The 19,032-nt window shown below is 20.8% G+C and overlaps 2 protein-coding genes across 3 annotated transcripts in view; both read right to left on the bottom strand.

Moving 5' to 3' along the window:
* Nucleotides 1-4,788: 4,788 nt before the first annotated feature.
* Nucleotides 4,789-19,032, bottom strand: part of LOC134836157 (sex determination protein fruitless) — a 39,314-nt gene continuing 25,070 nt past the window's right edge. Inside the window, exons 6-7 of one of the 2 annotated variants that reach the window (XM_063851400.1) lie at nt 18,751-18,865; nt 4,789-5,602 (exon numbers count right to left, since the gene is read on the bottom strand). In XM_063851400.1, the coding sequence (XP_063707470.1) occupies nt 5,250-5,602; nt 18,751-18,865 (468 nt within the window). In that variant the 3' untranslated portion in view covers nt 4,789-5,249. Of the gene's footprint in view, nt 5,603-14,973; nt 15,358-18,750; nt 18,866-19,032 lie in introns of those variants that run through there. The other variant, XM_063851399.1, reaches the window with a different exon arrangement.
* Nucleotides 12,208-12,921, bottom strand: LOC134836158 (protein tramtrack, beta isoform-like). Its single transcript, XM_063851401.1, has one exon. It carries the CDS (start codon nt 12,898-12,900, stop codon nt 12,481-12,483), a length of 420 nt encoding a protein of 139 aa, XP_063707471.1. The 5' UTR covers nt 12,901-12,921; the 3' UTR covers nt 12,208-12,480.

Raw genomic sequence — 19,032 nt, 5'->3', positions numbered from 1 at the left:
TGATAAATCAATGTGACTTTTTGCTAATTCAGAATAATCTATTACGTAAAAACAACTCCCTTCTTTTGAGTTTTTGTTTTGAAGGAAGACAGTACTGTGAGACGAATGAAAATGATAAGAAAAATAAACGCGAGATTGGCGCCATTTAAAATTCTTGACGAGAAAAATCAGTTTTTAAATGGGATTTTCATGAAAATTCGTTAAAAAAATAATATTATGAGAAAAATACATCTTTTATATAGAAAAAAATATCAATTTTAACATCAGAACAAAAGATTTAAAAGATTTTTTGGTTATGTTAGTACTGATCTTGATCTGATCAGTAGCTTTGATCTCAAGATAATTCCAAGAAAATATTCTTTAGAACGTAAAAATTTTGCTGTTATAGACAAAAGGCATTTTCCTTGTCTTTAGGAGAAAATTTTAAAAAAATTTCAGGTCAATTTTTGTAACGAAAATGGCGACCAAAAGAAAATTGTTTAAGAAATATTGACGTCTAATCAAAAGTTCAAGTCAGAAATGACATATTTTTTATATATTTTTAAGAGAATTGAAGTTAAATTGTTATTTTATCAAATTATCTCTTGTGAATCATTCAATAGAAGTTTTGGCGCCAAAATTTATTTAACTATTAAACTAACGAAAATATCTTAAATTTTTCATTAACTTTGTAATATAATTTTATTTAAGTCGTAACTTACGACTCGTAAAATAAAAAAAAAGTGTGCCAAGAAATTATAAAAAAAATAAATAAATAAATTTTTGGAACCAACTTAAATTTTTTTGTATGGGTTTTATTAGGATTTTTACAATTTAATTTAATTATAAGATTTTTTTTATTTATTTTATTTTTTTTAAATTAGAATACGTTTAATATTCAATTCTAATTTTAAGTCGAAAATTCTTATAGGTTTACTTAAAAATTAATTGAAGCCTTTTAACATGAGAAAAAAGTCAATAAGAAGCCATCTTTAAAAATTAATTTATTCCTTATAATATTATTACTTACCATTTTGTATGAAAATCTTCTCAAATCTTATTAGATAAAAATAATAGGTAAAAAAATAACTCATCGCATAAACACAAACATTCAAATTAAAATTGGATTTTTTATATATTTTTTTATCAGTTATTTCAAAAAAGATATTTGGTTGGTAATTACAGCTTAAAAGTTTTTTTTTCTTTTTTTCGTTAAAGAAGATGATGATGATGAAAAAGTTTAATATATATATTTATATATTTTTATGTATATGTGAAACAGTTGTTGTTTTATTTTATTTTTATTCCTCTTTTAATATTTTTTTTTGTTTGTTTTTTTTCTGGTTGTCAATTTCCTTTTTTTAAAAATACAATTATTATTTATTTTTCTCTTTCACTATTTTTTTTTCTATTTTTCATGTTTTTTTTTATTAATTGAAGAAAAATCGAATGAATATAGAGATATAAGTAGAGCGGATAAGAGATATATTTTGGAGGAATATACTTAATTAATTAATTAAAAATTTTGTGTACAATTTGTGAAAACTAAAAAAAAAAGTTATTTGAAAAATCGCGATTATTTTACAAGTTTTTTTTGTGCATTGTTGCGGAGCTCAGCTGGATGAATGATGTGCCAAATAATAAATAAGAATGCCAAATACTTTTTTGTTTTTTTTTTCAATTTCATTTTTTTTTCGTATAACTAATAATAATAATTTTGGTTTTTTTTTAAATAATAATAAAAAATAATTTTGATTTTCTCCAGCTAGAGTTTTTTTTCTTTTGTTAGTTAAGGTACGTCATATTTAAATCTTAATTTTATTAGTTTTAATGTTTTGTTTGTTTTTTTTTTACTTTTTCATTTACTTAAAATATCACATAAAAATTTTACACCGAAAACGTGTATTAGAGTGGTCTACAAAGTTTTTCTTTCTTAGTTTTTATTTTTTTTTGTTGACCCTTTTTTCTTCTCTTTTTTGATTTATTTTAAAGTTTAAACATTTTACACTGATTTTTCACACTCAATTTTGATTTTTTTTCTTTACTAATTATTTATTTTGATTTTTACTTTGGATTTTTTTTTGCCCATAATTTGGAAAAAAGGAAATATTTTTTTGGAACACTCATCACTACTTTTGTAATAAGTTGTAATAATTATTAAAAATATTTTTCACACTATTGTTCGTTTAATATAATAATTAATTAATGAATATAAACGACTGACTGGATAAAATTTGATATTTAATATTTTTTTTTATTGAAGATTAAAATGAACTCTTTTTTTCTGCTACGAAATCTACAAACTTCTATTGTATTATTTTTTTTATACATATATATAGGCAAAAAGTTAGGAAAATCTGTTATTTTTATATTTTTTCTGTTTTATTGTTGTTTTTTATTTTTTTTATCTTTTAAAACGAATCACACAATTGAGTTGAGTATTTAATTTGAAAAAAAAAATATTTTTTTTTTGTGATATAAAAAAATAATAATTTGTATTTAATGTGATGTTACGAGGAGGAATCCAATTCTAAAACATGTCACAGTTTTTTTTGTTGGTGTTAAAATTAATAAAAATGATTTTTTTCTTCATTATACATAAAATCTATATTTTTTTAATTATTATTATTTTTTTGTATATCATAATATGGACTTTATGTGTAATTAATTGTAACGTAACGCAAGACTAATATAGTATAAAGGATAAAACTAATAATAAACAATAAACCTGAGAAATTTTCACATATCATTTCCGTTTGTTTTTCATTTTTTTGTGTGGTAGTTTGCACATATGTAGGTAAACATAAGGTTTTATTATTTTTGTAATTTTAAAACAAAAAAATCTTAAAATTAATGATTGATTGGCAATTGATGTGATTTTTTCTTTAATTAATTATAATAATATATCTAACGTTTTTTTTTGTAACTTAAAATATAATAGTAACTGAAAATTATGCGATATATAATAATAATAATTTTTAATAATTATTTAATAATTAATTAATAATTTTAATAATTAAAATATAAAAAATTAATTTTTAAATATTTTAATTTTGTAATTAAATTATAAAATATTTTTAAAATTTATTATTTTATTTTAATAATTAATAATTAATTTTCAAATATTTTATTTATTTTTTTTTTTTATTAATTAAATTAATTTTATTTATTTAAATATTTAAAAATTAATTATTTTTATTGTAATTATTAATAAATAATTAATTTTCAATTTTTAAATAATTAATTTTAATTAAATAATTTTATTTATAAAATATTTAAAAATTTAATTAATAATTAATTTTTAATTATTAATAATTTAAAATTAATTAAAATATTTAAAAATAAATTATTTATATTTTAATTATTAAAATTATTAATTAATTATTATTTTTATTATTATATCATATATTTTTTAAACGAATTACGCACAAAAAGTAATAAAAATGGCGATTTAATTGTTTGGTTCTGGTTTACATCATAATTTGTTGCTAACTTAAAATTATTTTTTAAACCATCATTAAAACTTAATAATTAAAAATATAACAAAAAAAAAAGTTTGATTGAAAAAATTCTACCCGTTGATGTGAATAATTAATTATTAAATGCTAAAAATGCGTGATTTTTTTTTAATTATTTTTTTTTTCATTAAAATGTTCTTGTTTTTTTTTTTGTAATACTTGGTCCGCGTTAAAGACATACAATTTTCTTACACTTGTCTAATAAATGTTTCATTTTAATATACGTACGTTTAATATTAACATTAATAAGGAACAGCGCGATCTTAATGAGGCAATGAATATTTTTTTTTTCTTTATTTATTAATTATTATTTTACTTTTTGGATTTTTCACATAATTTTGTATCAATAAATGCCAACAAATTTCCTTTTCTATTGTTTTTGTGAGGCGAGCATGTGTATAAATCTATTAAGTTTGCTTTCAAATCGAACTGTTTTTTATTTTATTATTTAATATTTAAAAAAAATTATAAACTAAAACTGAGGTAATCTGTGTTTTTTCACCGCATTTTTTTTGTATTTGTGGCATAAATTTGTCAATAAATTTAAAATTAAAAAAAAAACTTATAAAATAATAAAAATGATTAGAATAAAAAGGTAATTATTTATTTTTTATTATATATAATGATAAAACTCGACATTAATTTGGAAAAAATATATTTAATAATAAAATAATTTTTTTTACGAGATCAAAATGGGTTTTGGTTGTCAAGATTTATCATTATATAATATTAGGTAACTTTATGTTTTGTGTGCGATTTTTTATTTTTAATTATTGGGAAAAAGATTTATTTATGATTTTTTTTTGTAATATTTTAAAAAGTTGGAAAAAGTTGAAGCTCTATGTACGCCACTATTTGTAAAATTTATTGTAAAAGTTATTAAAGAGCGAATTAAAAAATGTATATGATTAATGTTGTTGTTGTTTGGTTATTTTTATAATATATATTTTTTTGTTGTTGTTGTTGTTATTTAAAAATCGGTATCTTATATTTTTTTTTAAATGTATCCTATAGAAAGTGATCAAAAATTTATTATTAATAATAAGATTATGTTTTTTTTTATTATTAATAAAAATGGGTCCTTAATGTTTTTTGCATTTTTTGTCATTTTTTATATTTTCTTAGAGTTTAAATGATTTTTTTTATATTTTTTTTATTTATTATTTATTCATAAATTTGATTTGAGTGTGAAATTGTATGAAAATAATTGATTGACGTTTTATTAGTTATTTAATTATTTTTTAATATATTTTTATGTATAAAACATTTTTTTTTACATTACACGTTTTTTTGCTCATCTTCTTACTTCTTATGTAGTAATCGTTTCTTTGATCCTGTAAATTCCTTAGTTATTGTTTGATTTAATTTTCTTTATATATAATATATTTTTTTTATCATATAATATAGTAAAAGCTTTATAATTAAAAATATCATTTATCTTGATATAGTTTGTGTTTTTTGTGTAGTTTTCTCGCTTTTTTCGTAATGAAAAACGCATTTTTAGAGACGACATTGACGAGGGCGCCATCTAGACATGTATTTGGAGTACAACGAGCGATGCCAGAGGATCATGCATTCGCGTTTGTTACAATAGCCGCAAGGGGGCGCCGTTGTCTGCTCATGATGATGATGCTGATATGCCGCCATGGATGCGTGGAAGCGGGAATTGTTCGGCGAGGTGCGGGGCGTCGTCGTTGTCGCTGTTGGGGAGGGCAATGCCGTCTGTAAAAATGCATTTTCATTTATTCAAAGTTAGTGTTTCATCAGTTTGTCGCCGTGCTTCGATCGGAGGTGCGAACGCAACGTATCGATGCGACTATAGGTGGCGGGACAGTACGGACAGAGCGATCGTTGCGCCGTATGCGAGTGATAGTGATGCCAGCGATTCGTTACTTCTTTGCCGCACGAACGACAGCGCCACATTGTGCCGGGATCGCGACTCGGCGTAAACATACTGTGATAAGGCATGGTGTGATGCGGGGAATGGTGAAAGCTACCATTTGTCGCATTACCGCCGCCGCCGCCGCTGCTTCCGGTGCTATTGCGTCCTCCACGAGATGGCGATGTTGGATGGATAGATATTGAATCGTAAGGTCCCCCCGGCCCTGCAAACCACACAATATTTAACACATGCGAAAAAGAAATAATATATTTTGTTTTTTTTTTGTATTTTTTTTTGGTTTTTTCGAAAATAATAGCATAAAGGAAACTCATTATATAATAATAATAAAATCTCTTTAAGGCCCGTGTGTAAAGTTATTTTTTCTTTTTTTTTTAGAAAAATGTTTGATTATTGCTTTATATTTATTTATTTTTTAAAATTTAATTGAGGCACGTTTTTATAACATTTGTATATTTTGACTAAAAATTGAAAATTTTTTTATATAGATATTTTGTTCTTTTATTTCAAAATATGGGCATAGAATGCAAATGACTATTAGTATAGTATAGCTAGACAGAACATTAACAAATATTTAATAATAATAATAAAAACACTCATATACTATAATAATAATATATTATATTATAATTAATTATAATATATATAAAAATTCTAATAATAATAATAAATATAAAGAAAATAATAATTAAAAAAAAAATAAAAAAATATATTTTTTTTTTATTTTGACGAAGAAAACATATTTCTCCAGTATACCCCTTTTTCGTCGAATAATATTTAGAGACATAAAATTCAAGTTGCATTCAAGTGTCGTACATTTTCTATAACATTGCTCATCATAATAATAATATTATAATATATAAATATAATATAATAATATAAAAAAGTAAAAAAAAAATAAAAATATAAAATAATGAAAAGAAAATGTGAAGGTATTGGTGTCATATACGTTTATTATAATTTAATTAATTATATTTTTAATAAATTTATAAGAATATAAGAAATAAAATAAATATTTGATAAACAAAATTTTGTCATATGCTGCTATTAATAATTATTTAAATTATTATTTATCATACTTTTTTGTATTTTTTTTTATTTTTTTATTATAAATATAATAATAAAAAGTAAATGTGTTGCATTAGCGTCTTTTTCAATCAATCATCAATCTAACAATCAATCGTCAACCTATTCAATTTATTACTTGTTTTTTTTTAATATGGTACACTAGATAAAATATGGTGTCAACGTCATTTTTCTTATACAATAAAAAAAAATAAAATAAAAATTATAGGGAAAAATTTAATTTATCATTATTATTATTAATTTATTTATTTAATTAATTAATTATTATTTATTATTAAAAAAAATAAAAAATATGAAAATTTCATTCAAAATGATAAATTATATAATAATAATAATTAATAATAATTTAAAAAAAATTAATTAAAATTTAGTTAGAAAAATATTTTAAGGGCTTCATGCCCGTTTTTTGACACAAAATCCCATTTTTTGAAGCGTATTAATTATTTTTTTTATATATTATTATTTTTTTGATAGTCAAAATATTTTTGAAAGCATAACCAAACATAATGAAGGAGAGAGAAAGAGAAGTTTTTTTTTAATTTTTAAATAATATTAATATAATTCCGAGAAAAAAAGGAGGAAAAATCAAATCAAAAGAATAAAGCGGGGCCGGAGGAAAAAGAAGAAGGTCCGTCGTCCTATATAACGTGTTCCGGGTGCTTCGATCTGGAATGCATTAACAATGTATCGCTACGTGTGTAAACAGCTGGACATAAATTGCACGAATATTTTCCTGGAAAATGGACGTAGTAGTGATTTCGTACGTTGCATATTATCTTGCCACACAGCAGACAGCGTCTTCGTTCGTCGAGCGGGCTAATCTTCTCGAAGAGTTGTGCAATGCGCCACGTCTTCAATTCTGGTTAAATTGTAATTTTTGGGGATATAGGAGGAGCACAAAGAAGAAGAAGAAGAGATAGACGGACCCATTTTATTCTAATTATTTTTTTTTGTGTATGTTTAATATTAATTTTTAACAATTTTTTACTCATTCTTAGAAAAAAAATTAATTTTTTTGACTTTTTTTTTGTAAAAATATTAGAAATTAATAATAATGATGATAATAATAATAATAAGTAAGAAGATATATTATATAAGAATATAACAATTGAACAAACTGAATAAATTGACGCTTGCATTTTCATTCCTATTATATATTATATTAAATTTTTACTGCAACTTATTCATTTTTTCATAAGTAATTTTTATAATATAGCATTTTATAGCAGTATACGCTTCTTCATTACATGATTGATATAAGAAAAAAATATATTATTATTATTCGCTCTTTTTTTGTATCATATAGAATATAACAAAATTTTGTTTTTTCAATATATATATCATCATTAAGGTGATTAATAATAATAATAATAATAAAAAGGAGAAAAAAGTAAAAATGCAACAAAATTTATATGAATGTATCATATAAACTTTGTATAATTCAATTATTTTATTTAATTTAGGAAAAAATCAATATGATAAAAATATAGATAGAGAGAAAAAGAAAACAATGCAGAGGAAAAATTGATACCATATAATAGATTGATAATTAATTAATAATAATAATAATAGGGAAAGAGAGAGAGAGAGAGCAGAATTACTTTTTTAGAAAAATTTACCAAAAATAAATAAAAATTTGCAGAATTATTAATAATAATAATAATATTGGCAAAGGTAGTTATACATATAAACTTAATTTAATAATTATATATATATTACGTAATACGCAAGTAGTGTAAGAAAATTATGTGATATTTTAATCGCTTTCTTCATTATCATTATCATTTCATAATAATAATAATTATTAATAATTAATTTGAGTAATAAATGGCATTACCAAAGATATATAATTGAAAAAAAATTGATTTTTAATATTTTTTCTTTTTTTTTAATTAATATTATTATATGTATTAATTATTACTTCATTCAAAATATAAGCGAAGATCTTACTCATTCATCAGAGAAGAAGAAGAGAGAGATATATTATAAGGAAAGAGGAGAAAAAAGTTAAAAAGTGTGAATAAAAAATGTTTCTTGTGTATGATAAATTAAAATAATAATTAAATTTTAATAATAATAATAAAAATGTTGATAACAATGCATTATAAATTATATAAAAAAACGAAAAAATTTCGCATGTTTTTAAAAAAGCGCATTTTCATGTGTAATGTATTTATTTTTTTTAAATAAAAAAAAATGTTTCACATATTTTTTATAATATATATTTTTTTAAGCTGTAATCATCAACAGATTATTTTTTAAGTATATGATAATTTTTGTACATCAGTTCACACAGATGGAAACACACAAACACCTTTTTTTGATGATCGACAAAAAATATGATGTTAAACGACGATGAACACTTACAAAAATCGCGTTTTTAATAAAAATAATTAACATTATTTTAATATTATATATTGTATGACATGAGCCATGTACTATTTATTCCCAGAAATGAAAAAAAATATGTTGTCGTGTTGAATGTTGCTCATCCACAGATAAACTCTATCACTTAATAATTGATAATAATAATAATATAATTATGTTTCATTTTTTTTATTATTTTATTAATTATTAATAAATTTTATTTTGACCAATTATTTATATAATAATAATAATTATTCTTGTATGTTTATCCAATTATATTTTATTTTATTATATTAATATAATATTATGAAAAATTTTTTACACACATCGAAAAATTGTAAAATTTTGTTTTTTTTTTAATAATTATTTTTTTAGTAGTCATATAATTACATAAATTTATTTAATTTCAATTTTCATATTATTATTATTTTATATATATTATCAACACAATTAAATCCATTCAAAAATTTTAATATACATTTCATTAAGTTTTTTGTCTTAATTTTACGAAATTTTTTTCTTTAAATTCACAATTAATTATTTTTTTTATTATATTATATTTTATAATAATTTTTTATATTCTAAAGATTTATAAGACACATAAAATTAGAATTTTATATATAATATATATATTTACTATATTTAAATATATATGAAAGGAAAAAATGCAAATTTTTCTAAAAAGGGTGCTTTTTCAGACTTTATGTATGTATGTAGCTTAAACATGTATGTTAAAAATATTAAACTGGCTTTCAAAAAAGATCTTTTTTCAGTACGTTGTTTGTATATATTTTATTTTTTTTTATAAAAAACATAAAAAATGAGGTAGATTGAAATAATATAATAAAGTAAAAAATACAGAAAGTTATAAAAAAAGAAGTCTGTGATGAATAATATCGTCTATTTTTTATAATTTTATGTTATAACTTAAATAAATGCATGTTTAACTTTCTAACTTTATATTATTTTATTTTAAAAAAAATTATAAAAAAAACAATAAATAAAAAAAAACTAGTTTTATTGCACTTGGATCTGTATTAATTATTATTTTAAAAATGAAAAAAAAAAAATTATTTTGAAAATTTTAACAATAATTTTTTTGTATGTATGTTATATAAATGTATAAAGTGTATAGAGAAGAAACATTAATATATATTATTAGAAACAGTAATTTTTTTCGAAATCTCTTAATTTTTTTCATCACTGATGTTGCGATACCTAACTATAACTAACTATAGCACCTCGTTCCATAAATTCATTTATCAAAAATAATTCCGTGCATTCCAACTTTTTTTTCGATTTCCTATCACATGCATTCTTTTTACTTGAATTTTGTGTCTCATAAATGCTTTGCCGACAATTTTTTTTAAATACATGTAAATTATTATTTTTTTTAGCGAAGAGGAAATAAACTATATAAAAATTTAATAATAAAATAATTGCCACTTGTTTTAATTGGATTTTTTTTTAAATATAAAATAGCGAATAAAAATTGATAACTTTAAATATTACTTGATAAAAAAAATATTATTTTAGTCACTTGTAATAATAATAATAAAAATTAATCCTATTGTTGTATATATTATTATTTTAAAAAAATCTCACTGGAAACAAAATATGTTTAATATGCATGAATGAACTTTTGTAATAAAATAACTTATTCATTGTTTTGATTATATATTTTTTGTTTTTCTTTCTATTTTATATAGGAAAAAGGTAACAATTGAATATTGCAATCCGTTTCTGTCAGTAATTGATAATATAATAATTGTTTATATTTTTTTGCACACATAAATACAGTTTTACGTTTAAAAAAGTGTGTAAACATTGATTGTTATTATAATTTACTTTGTATTATTATATTTTATGTATGTTGTATTTTTTATACTATTTTTTTCATATATGTTTATATAAATATATTATGTATGTAGGATGTTATGTTCTTTTCTATTGCACTTCGTTTTATATATGACTTTATGAATATTTTATTTTTTTTTATAAAAAATTGAGTTTTACATTTAAGCATATTTTATTTAATTATTATTATTATATTATTTATTACTTTACATTATTTATTTTATTTCTTTATATATGATTGATTAGACATTTATTTATCTTTTTTTATTGTTTATTGTAAAATAAATTAACAGGTACATTTTTATCATCATATTTAAACAGCATTTGACTAAATTTGTTTGAAATTATTATTATTATTACCGGACAAGTGGCAACGTATTATTTATATTTATTTAATTAATTATTTTTTTATGTCTGAAAAAAATATTGTAACAGTATATAATATATAGAGAGGATTTAAATTATTTTAAAAAATTTTCTAAAATCACAGTAATAAGTTATTTTTTGGATCGTTTTTATCTAAGAAAAATTCAAAATTTATTGAAAATATATGATTCGAGTAAATTATCTGTAATTTTTATGATTATTTTTTTTTATATTTTAACAAAACTTAATTTTTCATGAGATATGTAACAATTTTAAAAACAATTTTTTTTTTAAATTTTTTGATAGTAAATGAAGAGGAACAAATAAAATCTAGTTCAAACTTCATAAATATTTTTAAAAAAAAATTAATTTAATAATAAATTAATAATTTTTATTAAATATATTTTTTTTGATTTTAATTGAAATATTAATTTAAATTTAATTTTTCAATAATTTTATATAAAAATTATTTTTCATACATATTTTTGAAATTCAAATCAGCAAAAAAAAAATACAAATTTTTTCAAAAATTTGAAAATCGCTTTCTTGCTAATTCAAGTTTTTAAAAAAAAAATAATTTTATTATTTTTTAAAATTTATTTTTTGAAAATCTTTGGAAAATCTAAATATTTCTGTCTATTTTTCATATTTTTTAATCTAAAATTGTCATTTTCAACTTAAAATTTAAATTGTAAATGTCAATTCAAAAAATATCCGTTAAATTTCAATGAAATTTGTTTGATTTTATAATTTAATTTAAAAACTATTTTTTTTTAACTTTTAAAATTCAAATTAACAAAATAAAACTATTCAAATATAAAAAAAAACAAAAATTTGAAAATCGCTTTCTTGCTAATTCAAATTTTTGAAATAAAAATTAATTTTTGGAATAAATCATTCATGAAATTTTGTGAAAATCTAAAAATTTTTAAGTAATTTTTTATTCTTAATCAAAAATCGACATTTTCTAACCTAAAATTGTAATTTTTTTTAAATTCGTAAATGTCAATTCAAAAAATGACCGTTAACTTTCAATAAAATTCAAAATTTTTCTTAGAAACAAAAGATCCATTTACGAAGGAAGTTCAGGAGATAAAAAAAAGATAAAGGCCTCTAATAAAATTCAACTTATATACTGTTACGTTACTTGTTGTTGTAATAAAGTTCGTTACTGTTATGAACGCCGCCGGCAGCATGATGATTGTTGACGTTATCTAAGCTAAGTGAGCGCTTGGTAAGAGTATTTTCGAGCATGCCGCCGCTGCCACGTTCCCCGTTGTTATTGTGATGATGGAGATTCCAGTGCAGGTAAGTTTTCGTCGTCGTGGGCGAAGACACGCCTTCGTAATGGTTCCAAGTACTTCGAGAATATTCCCCCGCCCCCGCCGCCGCTTGATAGAACGGATATCAATCTGTGCTGTTGTTGTTACTGCTGCTGTTGTTATTGTTGTTGCTGTTATTGCTGCTAATGTTCAGAGGATGTTGTTGCTGTGCCGCCGCCGCTGCACTCAGAGTGTTATTCAGGGCATTTAGGGTCGCTGCAGCGATCGCCTGTTGCGGCGTCAACATATTCTCGAATTTCCGGGTATCCGGATTGTACATGGGATGCTTGAATTTGCAGTGGGTCCGGAGATTGTCGCTCCGCGTGTAGGTTGCTCGACACAGAGGGCACTCGAATCGCCCGGGGAAATGGACGTGATAATGGTTCCGGATGTGCGTCACTACTTTGCCACACAGCTTACAACGGTGCAAGTTACAGCCGCCCGATAACCGTTCGAAGGTTAACCGCATGTGCCAGGCCTTTGAGCCTGTAACACAACACAACATTTCATTTTTTTTTCACCAAAATTAATTCACATTTTTTTTTTAGATTTTTTTTTACAATTTAAGTCATAAATTTATATATTTAACAATAAGAGAAGAGGAGGAGGAGAAATGTGTCGTTTTCTGTATAAATTTAACTTTAAAAATATTAATATATATCACAGAGAGAGAGACAAAGAAAGACAGAGAGAAAGGAGGCAGCGATGATTGAATGATCCACAACATGAGAAGAGAAAAATATGAGAAAGATGATGTGAGGTTAGACATTTAGATATTTATATAAAATTGCCGTTGACTTTTCAGATTAGTACTAATTTTTTTTTTTGTAAAAATTATAATATATAATAATACATATACACATAAAATTTGAGTAGTTAAGATTGATTAACACAGTTAAATACATTTATTTAGCATCAACAGCTTTGAAAGTAACCAAAAAATACACAAAAATATTTTTTTTATAAATTCTTTAAAAAATAAATTTTAAAATAATAAAAAAATATATATATAAAATAAACATCGAGATAAAACATACAGATGTTAAAAATGTACAACATCGAGTTCCTCGCTTAAGAAAGACTTCATTTGTATTTTTTAATTTTTTTTTAAATAAAAAAATAAATATTTTTTTTAAAAATAAATATTTAAAAATATTAATATAAATATAATATAATAAAACATTTTAATAATATTGATTTAATAAATATTATAATATATTTTAATATTTATTTTAATATTTATTATATTAATATTATTAAAATATTTTATTATTTTTTTAATATTTAATAAACATTTATTAAAATAATTTTTATTATATTAATAAATATTTAAATTAAATATTCAAAAATAAATTATTAATAATTAAATTTTATTTTAAAATATTTTAATTAAATTTTAAGTATTAATATTTTACTTTTAAATATTTAATAAATATTTATTAATATAATATAATTTAATTTATTATATTAATTAATAATATTTATTATATTATATTAAATAATAAATATTTAAAAAAATAAAATATTAATACTTCAAACGTTTTTAAAATTTTTTTAAAATATTTATATTTAAATTATAAAAATAAAATTTACTCGCAACGAAGCTCACATCGAATAAAAAAATTATTTTAGTTTAGGAAGTCACATGAAGATATTTTTATAAAAATAAAAAAAATTACACAAAAAGTTACGTGATTTTTGTATATAAAAAATATATATTTTAATAAAAAAAAAACATTTAAAAAAAAATAAACAAAAAAAAATTTAATATTTATACAAAAATAATAATAAAATAAAAAAAAAATCCGATACTAAATAAACGTAGAAAATTATTTTTTTTTTGACGTGTTCAATCTTTATATATTTTTTTTTTCGAATGATTCAACTACACTTTAATTTTTGCTACAAATAATAACGCAGCTTACCTTAAAGTTTTTTTTAAGAATTTTTTTTTTTGAATTCAATCCTCGCGAAATCAAGCAGACATTTTTTTACGGAAAAAGTGAAGTATAATAATTAAAAGAAAGGTTTTGTAAGTTTTCTAAATAACTAAAAATAATTGTTCTATTCCAAGAAAAAAAATTTTTCGTACATTTTCATCTATATGTTTAATAATATTTTTTATATAACGTATATTTTACTATTCATTTTTTTTTAGTTACTTTTATTTATTATTTTTTTTATTAGTTTTATTGCTGTTGTTTGTATTTTTTTATTATTTTTTTTTTGTCATCAATATAATGCAACTAATATATAACTTTTATTTATTTATTTTTTTTGGTTAATATTTTTGTTTTTGGTTATTTGTGTTTTTTTTAAAGGGGTCGTTATCACAAACACTAATTTTTTTATAACTCACAAAATATTTTTTTATTAATTTTTTTTTTCTTGTACGAATTTGGAAGATTTTTTTTTTGTTTTTTTTTAAATGTGAGTTTTGGTGTTTGTGATAAGGCCTCGAATTTTTTTTAATATTTTTTTTTGTTTCAATAAATACTTTTTTAATTATTTATTTAATTAATTATTTTTTTTTAAATTAAATTAAATTAAATTTAATATATGTTCTCAAATTCCTACTATAAAATAGATCACATATGTACATAATGGCCATAATATCTGTCTTTTAAGTCTGCATGTTTGACTTTGCAGTGCGCTTTCATATTATCTCGTCGCGTAAACTTTTGCCCGCAAATTGGGCATTCGTGACTTTGGGGTCTGTGGATGTTGGCGTGATGCCAGCGATTCGAGACAGTTTTGTGGCAACTCACGCAACGATAGAGCGTTGGAAATGTTCCGGTCAGTTGTACGAACAATGCTGAGTAGTCGATGTTATGGTCGCGCCTTGTCGATGCCGTCGAGCCATTCGATTGACCATTCAAATCCAAATCGTTATTACCTAGATTTAGGACGTGGTGCCCACGTGACGCCATCAATGCATGGTGTTGCATTAAACTTCGTTCACCTGTTTTAAGTTTATTTTTTTAATTTTTTTTTTTTTTTTGGCGTCACGTTGGTGCCTCCCCACACACAATCGTTATGTTTCTTAAAAATCTCTCAATTTTAATTTTTTTTTAATTTTTAATTTTTTTTTAGAAATCCGGAAAAATCATAAAGGGTCACACGGAAGAGGAATTAAAAAAAAAATAAACAATAAAAAAACATGAGGAAAAAAATACAAAAAATAATAAAAAAAAAATTTAATATTATTTTATTTTAAGGAAAATTCACGTAAAAAATTGTTACGTACAAAATAGGATTCCCACGTGTGTTTGTGTGTATGTTTATATATTATATATTAAATGTAATATATTATTATATTTATCTATCTATCTAAATTGAACAACAGGCCCATTTAACTATCATTCAGTAATAAGTAGCAGTTTCATGTATTTTTTTAATTAATTAATTAATTTAAATTAATTATTAATTAACTTGAAACAATAAAAAAATAATAACTCAAATCATAAGATGATGGTGATCAACTAATGTTTTATTTTTTTGTTTTGCATTTTTCTAATAATAATGAACAAAACATATTTAATATTATATATGTTAATATTAAATCAACAAAACTAAAAAAAAAATAAAATAAAATGTTTTAACAAAAATGTATGTAAAAATAAACATAGCAACAGCACCTCTATTCCTAAGGTATAAAATATATGTTTATATATTTTGTGTGTTTTATATATATATTATAATAATAATGATTTTTTAATATATATATAGTTTATATTTATAGATAGATGATTCAACTATTTTTTTATATTTTCTATTTTTTTATTTATTTATTAATAATATTTATAATACACAGCTTGTCAGAAACACTTTTTTTCAATAATATTTTGTTTAATCATAAAAATGATAAAAAAGGCTCTATTTAATTTTTTTTGGTTCAAAATTTTTTAAAAACGTGATGTCAAAAATATCACATTTTTGGCTTTTCTGACCAAACTGTTCGTTTCCAACCATTGATATATTTATTTATTAATATTAATATATATAATAATTTATATATAATATCATATATATATAAATATATTATAATATAATATTATTATATATAATATTATTATTATATTATATATTAATATATATATTTTTTGTATAAAATTGCTTTTTATAAAACAAAAAAAAAAAATAATTAAAGCAAAAATTAAAATAAAATAAATAGACGATCGATTGTGTTGACGAAATAGAAACAGGAGAATCAGACAGACACGATTTTTGTTTAAACAGTTGTAATAAAAATTCATCTTCAGTGGTATAGCAGTATAAAACGAGATAATATTCAAAAAACAATTTATGGCCACTGTCATACAAGTTTTTCCTTCATTTTGTTTGTTTGTGTGTTTTTTCAATTTTTTTTCGATTTAATATTTTTTTTTTCGAAAAATTAAATTTAAAAAAAATAAAATAATAATATTTTGTAAATGAAACAAAAAATGTATGTTTTTTATGTTTAAAATTTTTTCGCTTAGTTAATAATTAAATTTGTATAAGATTAATATTAATATTTATATATATAATTATTTACAATATTTATAGAACTACAACATTCATCATGCAAGTTCTATGCAAGCAATATCTTATAAACTACGAACAGCAAGCATGCTACAAACTACATTCATTAGTGAGGATGAAATGGATTTATGAAATTAATGTTCTTCTAAAATGATAGCATAAAGGAAAATTTTTTATTTACAGAAATAATGGGAAAAAATAAAAAAAATATAATTTTAAAATAAAAAAGTAAAGCGCATGCAATCATGAGTTGTTGGAGTTTTTTTTATATATATATTATATTTTTTTATATTATATAAATATATATAATAATGGAAAGGGGGAATATTATATTATTTATTTATATAAAACTTTTAACTAAATGTCGTTGTTTTTTTTTAAATTAACTCGAAGATAGTACACCAAACCAATACACCACATTTTTTTGTTTAAATTATTATGTTCGGTCAAATTTGTTTAATAATTAAAAAAATAATTTTCTTTTTTTTTTTATTGTAATAATATTGAGGGGTATCAGAAGATTATATATTTTCTTGTGGAAAAAAAATAATATTTTTCGCTTTTCTTACGTTTCATTTTTTTTTCATTATATATAAATAAATGAACTAAAAAAAAATAATAAAATATTATAAACTAAATCGGGCATATAAAGAACAAAAAATAATAAAAAATTGCGTTTTTATAATAATAATTTTTAAAAAATATAGAAAAAAGAATAAATATCTATATAAATTTATATTAGTTTTCGATCATTTTTTTAATTAGTAATAATAGTTTATCAGCGACGAGCTGTTATAATTAAACATTTCTTTTTTTTTAGAAAACATAAGAAATATGCGTGGCGAGGCGCTTTATTATTTTTATATCAAGAGAGTTCGCTTTGCTATATATTATTATTTTATAGATATATAAGAGATCATTAAGTGTATATAGTTTAGTTATTATTATAATAATAATAATAAAAAATTATAAAATTTTTCGGGATAAAGACAAAAAATATTAGGAACACTGCACTACATGAGGGACAATTAAAAAAATTTCGTCGTAAAAATAAAAAAATAAATAATTAAATAAATGCAGCTTTTTTTGTTGTAAATAAGTAAGTTAAATTTGTTTGATGAACAAATAATTTAAACTGTCTCACCACAATTTTTTTTCTTATTTTACACCCGTTTTTTGTACAAATTTATATATTTCGTTTAATTAATTATTATTATTAATTAATAAATTAATTAATATTATTTTCTTTATAACCTGCTTATTTACATTAATTATTTTTTTGTATAAAAAAATAAATTAAAAATAAAAAAAAACCTTTTGCCGAAAAAATTACGAAATAATTTGATAGAAGAGGAGCAGAATTAATTATAATTATTATTATTTGATAATAAAAACAAAATATATTTTAATACAAAAAAACAAATAATTGTACAAAAAAATTTACAAAAAATGCATAGAGCGATTTTTTTAATTTTTGGAGGTAGAAAAAAAATAAAAAATTTTTATATATGAATAATCGTAATAAAAAAATGGGAAAAGAGTGTAATTTTAAGATTGGAGCAAATTTGTTATGGATTATAATAAATTAAAAATGTATTAATTATTATTATTATTGTAAGAAAGAGAGACGTTACAAGGGAAAAAAGTAGTAGTTTAATCATATTATTATTATTATTGCTCATTTTTTTAACTTTTTTTTTAAACATAATATTTTTATATAGTTTCACAATAATAACAATAATAACATATTCATATCATATATAGGAATTAAAGTTTTTTCATATATAATAATTGGAAAAAAGGTAAAGATAAGAAATGGAGTGAGACTTACCGTCAGGTCCCTCAGGATGATCCATGGGATGGTGAATGTCGTCAGAAGGGGGCTCTGATATAGATGGTTGCATCCCCAACATTCCATGAATATCGTCATGCATTGATAAGTTAGGCTGTTAATTTAGAATTTTTTTTATTAATAATTATTTTTTTTTATCAAATTTCAAAAATATTTCACAAATTTTTGGTCTAGGATTTTTTTCATTAAAAATTATTTAAAAAAAATTAAAAAAATATTTTTTATAATGATAATTTTATTTATTTCATACTAGTTGATATT

The sequence above is a fragment of the Culicoides brevitarsis genome, chromosome 3 (genome assembly GCF_036172545.1).
Source record: "Culicoides brevitarsis isolate CSIRO-B50_1 chromosome 3, AGI_CSIRO_Cbre_v1, whole genome shotgun sequence".
Taxonomy (NCBI): domain Eukaryota; kingdom Metazoa; phylum Arthropoda; class Insecta; order Diptera; family Ceratopogonidae; genus Culicoides; species Culicoides brevitarsis.
Note: the sequence above shows the minus strand (reverse complement) of the source record. Positions and strands in the feature narration are given on the sequence as shown.

Bases quoted from the DNA above. Each gene is read 5' to 3' on its own strand.
- LOC134836158 (XM_063851401.1), bottom strand. From the start codon at position 12,900: ATGTTGTGTTGTGTTACAGGCTCAAAGGCCTGGCACATGCGGTTAACC.